Source organism: Biomphalaria glabrata, chromosome 1 (assembly GCF_947242115.1).
Source record: "Biomphalaria glabrata chromosome 1, xgBioGlab47.1, whole genome shotgun sequence".
NCBI lineage: Eukaryota > Metazoa > Mollusca > Gastropoda > Planorbidae > Biomphalaria > Biomphalaria glabrata.
Genome location: NC_074711.1, coordinates 75,800,097 through 75,813,574, shown reverse-complemented (window position 1 = coordinate 75,813,574; position 13,478 = coordinate 75,800,097). Strand labels below are relative to the sequence as shown.

The 13,478-nt window shown below is 36.9% G+C and overlaps 1 protein-coding gene across 2 annotated transcripts in view; it reads right to left on the bottom strand.

Moving 5' to 3' along the window:
* Window positions 1-13,478, bottom strand: part of LOC106072606 (uncharacterized) — an 86,954-nt gene that overhangs the window by 9,200 nt on the left and 64,276 nt on the right. For both annotated transcript variants that reach the window (XM_056014875.1, XM_056014877.1), the window contains exon 7: window positions 8,442-8,600. In XM_056014875.1, the coding sequence (XP_055870850.1) occupies window positions 8,442-8,600 (159 nt within the window). The remainder of the gene's footprint in view (window positions 1-8,441; window positions 8,601-13,478) is intronic.

The window sequence follows — 13,478 nt, the reverse complement described above, 5'->3', positions numbered from 1 at the left end:
GAGAGAGAGAGAGAGAGAGAGAAAGAGAGAGAGAGAGATAGAAAGAGAGAAAGAGAGAGAGAAAGAGAGAAAGAAAAAGAGAGAGAGAGAAAGAGAGAGAGAAAGAGAGAGATAGAGAGACAGAGAAAGAGAGAGATAGAGAGAGAGAGAGAGAGAGAAAAAGAGAGAGAGAGAGAAAGAGAGAAATAGAGAGAGAAAGAAAGAATGAGAGAAAGAGAGAGAGAGAGAAAAAAAGAAAGAAAGAGAGTGAGAGAAAGAGAGAGAGAGAGAAAGAGAGAGAGAGAGATAGAAAGAGAGAAAGAGAGAGAGAAAGAGAGAAAGAAAAAGAGAGAGAGAGAAAGAGAGAGAGAAAGAGAGACATAGAGAGAGAGAAAGAGAGAGATAGAGAGAGAGAGAAAAAGAGAGAGAGAGAAAGAGAGAAATAGAGAGAGAAAGAAAGAGTGAGAGAAAGAGAGAGAGAGGGAAAAAAAGAAAGAAGGAGAGTGAGAGAAAGAGAGAAAGAGAGAAAGAGAGAGAGAGATGGAAAGAGAGAAAGAGAGAGAGAAAGAGAGAAAGAAAAAGAGAGAGAGAGAAAGAAAGAGAGAGAGAGAAAGAGAGAGAGAGAGGGGTGGGGTGGGGAGAAAAGGAGAAGAAGAAAAGAATAGGAAGAAAAAAATAGTGCATGCAAAGAATACGGAAAATGACAAATTAATGAATTTCGGCCTTCAAGTTTCAGATGCAGATTAAAAAAAGTTTTTGACATCTGGTATTTAGATAAGTATGGCAAAAAGGGGGAGTGGCAGTCCTTTTCTCAATATCATCGAATCCTTTGCTACTTTACAAATACTATATGTAATAATCAGAAAGACACAAAGTTAGAGGCACATTTCTTATTCTATACGCTAGAAAAAATTCGTACAAGTTCTCCTTTCTTCCCTAGTGCCATTAGAGAATAGAATGGGTTGCCTGAATCAGCCAGGAAAAAATAACGACTTGGCAGAGGTTAAGTCATTGATTAACACGCATGACTAGATTAACACAAGAAATGCGCGGGACGTAATTATCTTCTTTTTTTTTAAAGTAACGTCTGTAATATATAAGATAAGATAAATAATAATAAAGCTTGTCTTCGAGTCCGAAGATTAATGAGAAATGCAATATTTCTCGAGGTGTGACCTACATGTTTTGCCACATCCAGGGCAAACATAACCATTGTCCGCCGGTGATAGAAGATAAGAGAAATAATGTTCATTTATATTGAATGACTGTCGCGCACTCAAAGAGTCTTAAACAGCAGACGATATGGGGCTAATAATATACAATGTAAATTAGTCATGCCTCCCAATGTGTTAAACAATATACTAACAATCAGTGCTTTTGTTTTGTAAAAAAAAAAATAGGTGCCGGTACTCAGTGATTAATTGGCTAACTTTTAACTACTAATAAATTAATAATATACGTTAAAATACAAGAAAAGTAATACTTTTTTAACCAATTAAAAAAGGTACCGGTAACCGTACAGGTGCGTACCGTCACAAATAATGCACTGCTAACAATGTGCAAAGCTTTGATGACATTTTATGACATTTAGTTCACGTATGGCACACATGTCACTGCAAGATATGCCTTTGGGAAAAAAATGAAAAGCTTCCATTCGTTTTCACTGCTTTCCTACTTGTGTTGAGCTTCAAGGATGCTAATTAGTATGTTGTGCAGTGCACATCTACAATTCTATTTATAATCAATCTTCTTGCTATATATCTAGTTTCTATTATACATCCCTTGCTACTGATCATTTTTGGCCCGATTTCGGCCTCGGATTAGTTGGGTTTTGTAAAACCTGGCGTTTATAGTTGGACCAGTTTGACTGTTTGAGGCAAAGATTAAGATCCGTTATGATTTGTAACTCCATGTGGGCCTTTTTGCTTACACCACATCAGGAAATGTCATCATTTTGGCATGTAGCAGACGTCGGAACGATTTTAAAAAGGAAGTGCGAGAAGGAAGGAGAGAGAGAGAGAAAGAGAGAGAGAGAGAGAGAGAGAGAGAGAGAGAGAGAGAGATAGAGTAGGGTGAGAGAGAGAGAGAGATAGTAGGGTGAGAGAGAGAGAGAAAGAGAGTGAGGGAGAAAGAGGGAGGGAGAGAGTAAAGCAAAAAAAAAAGCAAAAGACAAAGAGGAATGAGAACACGAAACAAATACGTTTTTTTTTTTCATTTTTCATATTTTGTTCCAGAACTTATCTATTATATTGAATATATACACACATACAGTGATAGTCATACGCACGCATACACCTTCTACTTCATTAACTCGTTTGCTTTATGCTCCCAATATTTCTGATCAACAAGCCAGCATCCTGTAAAGATGTATAAGTTAAAGAGTTAACATATTTAGTGTATCGTAGGACGGACGTAACTTTAATTAATCCACTGGCGCCTATTCGTTGTAAAACAAATGTTGATATAATGAGATAATTCACAGTAGTAGTTCTTGTAAATAAAATAGACGGGGGGGGGGGGGCCTCGCAAGAGCCATTAAATTGGATCCATTCGTATATTTCTTTATTTCTTGTTTCTTTCTTTCTATTTATCTGTTTTTATTTACATCTCTCGTTATATTGTTTCCGCCTTTCCTTCTATTTGTTTCTTTCCATTTATTTTGATTACAGTAGTGCTCTCCATAAACCTTCCCATCATACCTGCATTAACTCGTTGAGCACACAGACATGACACGTAATCCACCACTTCATCCATTCTGCTCCAAGAACATTCTCTTGACACTGATATATGAACTGCACGCAGTTCAAATAAGATTGAGCATCACTGTTCTGGAATATAACTTGTCTTGTAACTTCAGTTCTTTAAACTGTATAATGTTATCATCCTGTCTTATCTTTGTTTTATAATAATATTAATAATAATAAGCATTAAAAGGGGCAAGGCAGCCAACACTAACATTGGATTTGAAGGCATCAAGGAATCGAACTCGGCCTCTCTTTATAAAAAATCTTGGAATAAACCAGAATGCCAAGATAAACCATAAAAAATTAAAAGAGCAAAGAGTAAATAGAATCCTCAACACTAAACTGTCTGACAATAAAAAGCTGGGCCGTCCCAGTGCTCCTTTACACGGTCTGTGTCATCAAATGGACTGACACCGACATACATGACAAGGACAGAGTCACGAGAAAATTACTAACCAAAATTTTGATGCTTACACCCCAAGTCCTCCACCGTAAGGTTATACCTGCCCAGGAAGGATGGAGGTCGTGGATTGCAGAACATCTTCAAACTGTGTAAGATGCAAGTTTTAAAAATACGATCAAAACTGCACGCCTCCAGCAATGAACTAGTTTCCTTCCTACGCAAATACGACTCAGAAGCAACCCCTCTGAACCAACACAATGCTGATGTCAATGTCGGTTTGGACGACGTAGGGCATGAGATTCGCCAATTGGAAGAAAAAAACCTCCACGGAAAATTCCCGGATTTATTAGATGGGGACAACATTGACAAGGCTGTTTCCTTAACATGGCTCAAAGCAGGTCATCTCTACCCTGATACAGAAGGCTTTGTTACAGCAATACAGGACAGAGTAATTAGGACAAAAAATGACGAGAAGCATATCCTGAAACTCAATGTTGTCGACATATGCCAAAAAAGTGGAAACGTGAGTCGATTGAGCCTAACTAGGACGTTATAACCAAGTTGCAAACTAATACACAAACACTTGGCTTTGACACACAATTTGATCGGTAAAGATATTCTTCCTTATTACAAATACTTAAGAGGTTCTCGAGTCTACTGAACATCTGCTGTACATTATCGACATCGCCGTACCACTGTCTCATAAGTTAAGAAAAACTGACAAAGAAAAACAAAGAAAATATGGGAACCTAGGCTTGGAGATTAAGCGTCTATGGAAATTATCCAAAATAACAATATATAACATTGTTATATCAATCAAGGGGATAATAGCAACTGACCTCAAAGATACCTTCAAGGCCCTTAACACTCCTAGGAACATCCTCGTTGCCTGTCGGATGGAGGTACTGCTGCAGACCTGCCACATCACCAGAAAATTCCTCACTGGAAACTGTTAAAGGGACTACGATGAATTTTGTTTCTCTTTAACGAAACTCGAATACTGGTTTAGATGACACAGGCCAGAAAATTCAACTTTCTTACATGGTGACAAGATCGACAAGGCTGCATTCTTAACATGGTTACAACTGAAAGCTGGACACCTGCACCCCGAAACAGAGGACTTTGTCCTGGCAATACAGGACATATTTATCAGGACTAAAAGCTAGATCTTATAGAAAAATGTCGAAATAGCGAAATGCAGGTGGTGCGATTAAGTACTTAATAGCAGGATGTCCAGCTTTGTCAGAATCTGCCTACCTAGGTCGCCATAATCAGGTTGCGAAACTAAGTCACTAGCATCTGACCTTGACACAAAATCTCAATTGAGAAAAACACTCCTCCTTACTATAAATACTCACCAGATGAGGTTCTCGGGTTAACCAATTATCTACTCTATTGGGACAGACTTCAATAGACCAGATCTACTTTTTATTGATAATCATGAAAATCTGCAATAATCGTAGACATGACACTGCCACTATCCCATAACGTTGAAAAAAAAAATGACAAAAGAACAAAAAAATTAACCTTAACTTGGAAGGTAAATAAAATGTTAGTATTCCCAATTGTAATATCAGCCGAAGGTGTAGTGACAACTGACATAGCAGACATCTTCGGGACCCTGAACATTCCTAGAAAGATTTTCATTATTAGTCAGAGGGCGGTACTGCTGCAGAGGGAATTTTTATTTGGTCCCATATATGGGGACAACAATGAATTGAGTTTTCCATTTAATGAATCTCGATTCTTGAGAGTTTGAATCGCGTTTAATAATAATAATTTTTATCAAAGTTGGATTGTATTCAAGGATTTTATCACTAAGGGAATAGATTTTGCTATGTAGCAATATGAGGTGAACGTAACTAAAACGCATTTTGGTCTAGCTTACCTAGATAGTTAACTAGCATTACCCACAAAAATCATGATACAGAAAGCTGGCATAGTGAAGATCTAGTGAACAAAGGAGTCTTTTTGTTTTGTCTAGTCTGAGTTGCCGTTCTTTGATCACCCGAAACTTGGCTAAGATCTTATTAATGACGTTAATTATTTTCATTATTATTCGCTAAAGAGCGAAAAGGAATTCGGTGAGCTAACGGAGTGGCAGCTTCCTCGTCTGCTGAGTAGAACGTCGAACGTCTGCTGACTAGAACGTCTGCTGGCTAGAACGACATGGTTTATGCATTAGGAAAAAAAAAAAGTCCCAGTCAATTGATGTTCTGATTTCTGAAAGTAAGCTAATTACAACTTTGTCTTTTCTGGAACGTGACGGCTTGTTTTAATCCTACGAGTCGTTGGCAGTAATCTTGCGGTTTGACAGAGTGGGCAAGCATGGTGCTCTTTTACTCATCCGTGACATTGACTGTCTAACGTGAGAGAAAAAAAAAACACGAGATGGAAAGAAAAAAAAACACAAGTCTATGACCTGGTAATGAAGCACACGCATCGTGATGCATCTGGGTTTTTTAAAATTAAATGTCTGAAATCTAAGAGTGAGTGAGAGTGTGAGTGGCTTGTGTAAATGTTTCATTAAGTTTATCTGCGTGAGTAAAGTTTTTCTATGCTTGTTTGTTGCGCCAGGGTGCTGACATGATGTCTGAAATGCGAATTTCGCCGCCATCATTTCCCGCCTCATGGTCGAAGCGTTATACAACAGGAAGTAAGAATAAAAAAAAAAAGGAACTAATGATGTCATTTCCTGCCAACCGTGAGGGGAGACAAACAGTTTTTAACCCGGGGTAAGGCGAGAACTATTTTACTTTTTTTTTTAGCTTTCGTAGACCTAGTGGCGTAACATACATGGCGCGAAGGGGTTCAATGAACCTGGGCTCACGACCGTTAGCAGCAATGGCGCGAAGAGGTTCAATGAACCTGGGCCCACGACCGTTAGCAGCAATGGCGCGAAGGGATTCATTGCGCTTAAGTCAATGACTTATGACTAGTTGGGGCCTACATGAGAACTTGGGGCCAAAGTGAAAAAAAATTCACTTTTGTAAAAGTGATTAAAAAGCTTCATCAAAATGTCCTAAACGTTATATGAAACTATGAACTAATTAAAAAAAACATTTAGCCCATATTTTCGGCCATTGTTGGTGTACCGGAGGCTTCGATAATATTACCGTAAGGAACTGCTTTCATCAGGTTTACTGTTTTGATAAAAGTAAAGTTAAGAAAAGTTCCCCTTTCAGATTTTATCTTGCAATCTGTGAGGTACAAAATGTAAAAGTCATCTGTTGCCGTGGCCCACGGTTAACGAGGGTGACATCTGACCAACACAATGACCAAACGCCTTTACTTTTCCCCATCTAATGTCTAATACCTTCCACGATAAACATTCAGCAATACTTTCCACGATAAACATTCAGTAATACTTTCCACGATAAACATTCAGCAATACTTTCCACGATAAACATTCAGTAATACTTTCCACGATAAACATTCAGTAATACTTTCCACGATAAACATTCAGTAATAGTTTCCACGATAAACATTCAGCAATAGTTTCCACGATAAACATTCAGCAATAGTTTCCGTTCCAAATGTTGTTTAACTTCAAACAAATAAGAAACGCTTTATGAATGTAGTGTCACCGAATAACTTATTACTGAATAGTAACGTGTCCGATGGATTGCTATTGCTTCAGTGGGAACAAAGTTAAAGTAAGAAAAACAACAGAAGAAAGTTGGATGCCAATACAGTGCAAGAATCTAGGTCAATGTAACTTACGGTTGAAACAAGAGCGCCCTGTATTTTAAAATATCAACAACTAGCACCTTTAGTGTTTTTTTTTTTTTTTTTTTTTTTTTTTGGCTCCATCTGTTTGTATTTTTTAAAAATCAGAATACAGTTGTAACTACTAACTAGTCATTGCCCACTAGTTGGTTTTGTAATAATTGTACCCAACATCTACAGATTTTGTTTTCCAAAACTGTCTCACATATCACATGCACAATTGGATAAATATACGGTATTGGCACACGTATTGCAGTTGAGTGGCGTGTTGAATCGTTGAGTCCTTGATTTGTTTTTTTATCTCACGCGCATGCCTCGTTTAATACGAAGCAGACGGCTAATTCTTTTCACAAGAATTGTTTTCGTTCGTGGGATTATTGCATCGAAATTCCACTGCGCATGTGCACAATTATAAGCGTACATCCCTCATTTCAGATAAGTGTTGGACCGGACATGCGCTGTTGAAAAGGAGCAGTTACCTCAAATCTTAAGTCAGAGGGATACCAGCTGCAAGAACTTTTTTTTGTTTGTATACTTTAAAATTGTGTGTTTGTTGGTTCAAAATTAAAGTTGTGGAACAAATTCTTCGTTAGAATGAGTGAGTCCCGAAGCCAGAAATCAAACTTAAAAACTTTTTGGAAATATCAAAAATATATCAATTATATATTAGAGCGCTGTGTGCCTTACATAGCTAAGCTTTTATTATTTATTTATTGTTTGTTATTGATTTCTTATTGATTGGCGGGATTGAGATTCAGTTTCGTGTCCGTCGATTATAGGTAGCTTTTTTCTTAGACCAGTGAGGGTAAACATGTTTGGGTCGTTACATGGTCATCCGTCAAGATCTGTTTTTCTGTGCAATGCTAAGGCTTCTGAAACAGACAACTGGAGAACTCTCACGATAGCCTCGGGACACACATTTCAGACGCAAAGAAAAACACTTGCCGAAGACAGGCGCAGAAAAGCGACAAGAGAATTTAAATAGACGGCTTTATCTCCATCATAGGTGGTAAAACATGCAGTTCACAGGTAGGTCAGGGTAGTCACAGTCAAATACGCGCTCATCCTTAATCTTGGGACTCAAAGACATTCGCCTTTTATTCTTTGGCAATTTCTATATTCAGAGTGAAATTATCATTAGAATTATTATCCATGTTTTGAAATGTCTCGTATGTTATAAAAAATAAATCAAACTGCACAAGTTTACTTAATATTGAAGATATTGTGTAATAATAACAAGTGACAGAATATATTGGACCGAGTCCAATCGTCATAGACCTGCAACGTCCTAACCTGTGGGCAATGGAGACCAATAGCTCGTTGCCATGTCACAGGTCTGTAGGACGCGGCAACGAGCTATTGATCTAAATTGCCCACAGGTTGCGACGTCACAAGTCAGTATTGAGGCCTTCTATAAAGAATGGTCTGGATTGGACTCCATGGTGTTGACACTAAGACACCTACATAAGACACCTACATAAGACACCTACATAAGATACCTACATAAGACACCTACATAAGATACCTACATAAAACACCTACATAAGACACCTACGAGACACTATGCATTAATGAATAAGACGTACCTGTTGGACCGTCACACGTGTGATCTTTGGAAGGTCCAGTCTTGGCCGAGGGAGTGACCCCTTTAATTCGTTCCCAGTCAAAATAGTCCGAAGTGTCATTGATGTTGGTGAAGCCACACATGTTGGGGTCTTCAAAGCCACAGAAAGTGCTGGTCTTGGCTGAAAAGAGAAACACATGCGGTCTATTAGTTGCTGTTTTAGTTGTAATAAAGAAAACAGTGAGCACAAAATAAATGGTTCAGTTGATTTCAATCCAGTCCAAGTTTTCTTCAAAGTGCTAAAATAAATGACGAATGCTAATAATGTTGTAGCTGTAATCCTATTGTGTTTCTTTCTGTCGTATTCATATCCTGATAGAGTAAGTACTATTGAGAATTAGGTTATCAATAAATATTGAAGATACGCGTTTAAAATAACTTTTTATGAAATACATTTAAATCCTAAAATATTTTTTTTCCTTTTGATGACTAAAATAAATTAAAGTTGGTTTTTTTTTTATGAAGGAAAGGAAGAAGGGGACACATATAATTAGGTTTTAAAAAAAACTCACACAAAAGTTTCCCTGGCTACTTCAATATCTTTCTTTACTTTTGCATAATTTTAATTTTTAATAACGCAAATGTCAAAGGTCAACATTGCTATAAAATCCTAAAACGATATGCATCAGCCAATGCTGTCTTCTATTAGATATTCAGGACATGTTTAATTATACTTTGTTTTTTGCTATGAACTCAGAAAATGTTTTAAATATAGATCTACATTTCGAGTGAATAGCCAAGTTATTTCCCTTAAGCTGTCTTGGGTCATAATCTTTATAAACCAGAGGGACTTGCCAAATGTTAGGAAACAAAAAAATTTCTCCAGGGTGCTTCTTTAAACGGAACTGGTCACGTGACTACGCCGGTATGTTGGCCGAGCTAAATGCGCATCATTCATTGTTATTTTTAGTTTCAATAGATAGATAGCCAGAAGTGTTGGCTCAGCGTTTCTTGCTTATCTAGATTGTCTTGAATGTCTAGAAATTTAATTAAAGTGTACTTTAATGCTAAGCCTTCTATATGCCTAGCGTATTGTGGTGTTATGCCAAACGTATCGGTATCGGCATTGAACGTATTTAAGTTATACAGTTGAGCATCGATGATCAGGATTAATTGGGACTGGGGTCTATCCGGATAATCGATCATCGGAATAACCGAATACGGAGTATTATAAGCGGTCCATTTACATGTGTTTGTGATGTTCTGTCAATAACCAACAGTCCTTGTTGAGTTGTCTCCCTTGGATTTACTACAATATACAGACAATTTATACGGGGGTATTACGCTGTATAGACCACAAGGTCTGAAAGAGGAACTTTACTTTTATTTATTGCGCTGTATAGACCACAAGGTCTGAAAGGGGAACTTTACTTTTACTTATTGCGCTGTATAGACCACAAGATTTGAAAGGGGAACTTCACTTTTATTTATTGCGCTGTATAGACCACAAGGTCTGAAAGGGGAACTTAGGTTTAGGTCTATTTGACCAACAGTATGACCAACTCTATGACTATTTGCATCTAATCTTATTTTGCATATAATTCACACAGTTCTCCCTAATAGCATTAAGACATTAATAAAATTAAGAATGGTGTCCTGAAAACGAACCCAAGTCCAGGGCTGACATATTGACTGCTAAACAACTAAGTTACTTTGGACGAGATAGTGACAAGTAACTTTGACATTGTGACTCATCACAGGCAAGCAAAAGAGATAAAAGCTTATACTCAAATCTTTTATTAATTTATTTACAAAACCAAATTTTAATAAAACACTTCAAAATAAAATGGCAAACCATTTTCTTGACGAATATGTTTGAATAACTAATTTATCATCTAGTATCGTTTGTTTCTGTACTAGAGACACTAAATATCATCTATATTTGAAATTATGATCTGTCAATCCCCCCTAAACATACTACGTAATACATTTATATGTTCAAAATATGTTTTGATGAAAGTATAAATCATGACTACCCCGGAATATTTTTCTCCAGATAATTCCAGGAATTACGAGCCACTGCTCCGAGCAGGTAGAGGAGCATGTCAAGAGAGATGGGAGATAGAAGAAAAGAGTTGATGGAAGATAGAACTCTTCAGAAAAAAAAACATATTTCCTCTGCATATACAAAGTTGTCTGTTAATAGAACACTTCTGCTTTCGTTTTGGTTTCATGAATTGTAAAGTATTTTAATCTTGCATGAATTGTAAAGTATTTTAATCTTGCATGAATTGTAAAGTATTTTAATCTTGCATGAATTGTAAAGTATTTTAATCTTGCATGAATTGTAAAGTATTTAAATCTTGCATGAATTGTAAAGTATTTTAATCTTGGCAGGGCCGGATTTAAGTATGTGGAGGCCCCGTGGCAGGATTTTTTTTAGGAGGCCCCTACAATTTTTCGAAAAATTAATCCACTTATGAATAAAATACTTATATCTAAAAGCATGTTATATTTTAGAAGAAAGAAAAATAGAGTTCTTGTAAATTTATCTCACTATCCTTTAAAAAAATGTCTAATATATATTTTTAGCGGCCCCAAAGGGGAAAAGACGCTATTAGTTTTGTGTGGAATATCAGTCCGTCCGTCCGTCCCGTTTAGATATCGTAAACTAGAAAAGGCAGTGAAAATCCGATATCATAATATTTTCGTCCATTCAAAGTTCTGATGCAACGGCTACTTTTCTTTTCTGAAAGCGAAACATCTATTTTTTTACATCACCTATGCAAGAAGTTTTTTTCATTAAAAAATACAGTACTTTTACAACTATTCACTATTAATAGTAATAAACATTGAAGGCTTTTTAGTAAGGGGGGGGGACAATCTTTTACCATACTGTTAACACATTTATGCAAATGGTTTTATATTTTTTGTCAAAAATTTTTTTAAAAATTTGTATTGCTAAGTTAAGTAAGTTCTGTCATACTAATTACTGCATTTACACACAAAAAAGTTTTTTTTTTAAGAGAAAAAATCTATTTAGTATGCATTTAAGTTGGGCATAATTTAAAACAACAATTAATAAGTAGTGTTTCATATTATCGCGTGAACTGCAGGGCTGCACTGAGGCCAGTAAATACTTAACTAAAGGAAATTTTTTTTTTACGGAAATGTTTTTTTTTTTAGGATTTGAATAAGAGATTGACCCTTTACAAAACAGTTCGATCAATTAGATATTCATTATACGACATCAGTTAGGCCACGTTCACATCTAACTTCACATTCACTTTCATCTATTCTTTGATCTGCTGGACCGCTGGGGCACCACACAAGATTGTTAACTTTGTTTCTCCATTCTTCTCGGTCATTTTTCCTTGATAGAATTTCATTCTGATGTTCTTTCTGAAAATATTGAAACCTGCCTTTTTACCTGCCTGGGTGGACCACTTCCGGGTCCGATTTTGAGTTTGTGTTTATACACAAACTTTCTTTGTAACCTTGTTGTTTTTCTTTGCGTTTGTGGAGGGTAAGCCCTCGGTTGAGCCACTGTTGTAAATTCGGAGCTGTATTTACTAATTCTGAACATGCTACAAGCGTACAGTTCTTAATCGAGAAATTTTACCATTAAAAAATGTTAGAAAAAAAACCACCTTAAAATATCTGACTTGTCGAGATTTGGATATGTTTTTATCTCTTTTGTGGAGACCCCTTTCTTGTGCATGTCCAGGGGCTGTAGCCCTGCCTGTCCTTCCTTAAATGCGACCCTGAATGTTGGTGAGATAGCTCTAAGGGCAGGGGTTCTCAACCCCCTTGGGGGTCGATTGACGATTTGCCAGGGGTCGCCTAAGACCATAGAAAAAAAAGATTGTTTTTGTCTATTCTTCTATTGCTGTATGTGTGAGTGGGGGAGGGGGTCGCGGCAGAGTGGGGGGTTGTAAAAAGGGGTCGCAGAGCTTGAAAGGTTGAGAACCGCTGCTCTAGGGCAAGGGTTAATTTAAAATTCATGAAAAAAAATCAGACTAAACATACTGTTGCCTTAAAAACATTTCTGATGATAATACGAATTGGCATACCATATCACACCATGAGTCCATCTTGACATGCAATATCACTACATGATTACATTATAATTATTGTATAAATAAATGTTTGTTCACCTTAGGTCATGTTTTCAATTTCTTTTTTAATCTTTGGATAGGCCAGTAGTCAATTTTTAAATAATAAATAAAACAAGACTTTAAATAAGTTGAGTTTCTAAAAAATATCTCTAAGTAAATCAAGTAATCAAATTTAGCAAAATATATTGAACCATTAATCACTCCACTCTTTCTCTCTCCTTTCCTAAACCCCACTCTCTCTCCCTCAATCCCTCTCTTTCTCTTCCTCCTCCTCCCTCACTCCCTTTCTCTCTCTCCCTCTCACCCTCTTGTTTTGAAATGCTCTTCTCTCAACCTCTTTAAATTCAAATCAACTGTTACACCAATTTTTTTTTAATGAAAAAAGCCACACAAGTTTCATTTCCCAAAAGAGAAAAATCTGGCAACGCTACTAAAGTACATTGTGCATACCTTTGTATAATACACTAACACACACACATACTCAAAGTGAAAAGTTCGCCCAACGCAATGAAGCATTGACAACTGTTCTGGTTGGAGATATGTTTTAAAGAAGAAATAGATGTCCTTAAAAAATACAGCAAAGAGTCTACTTGATTAAATTATCATCCCAGCTGGCAACCGATTTCCTTATCTGCCAGTCTCACGAGAAATTCACGAAGAGTAGAAATATGCAGATTTAAGTGTCTTGCATGAAGTGGCCCGCTTCCCACCGAGGTTGCGCTATATGGACGGTGTCTTGTAAAATCATTGTATAACTATAACTCAGGGCAGAATGTGAACTGGAGACACATTGTCAAGACCACCTGGTGGCTAGGACAGACATGTCTACACATTTTTCCAATGCACGTTATTCGAATAGTGAAATCGTAATTCTTTTTCGGAGTAATTCAAAGAAACGTTGATAACAACCGAGCCGGACTTAATGGTATACAAAGTGGGCG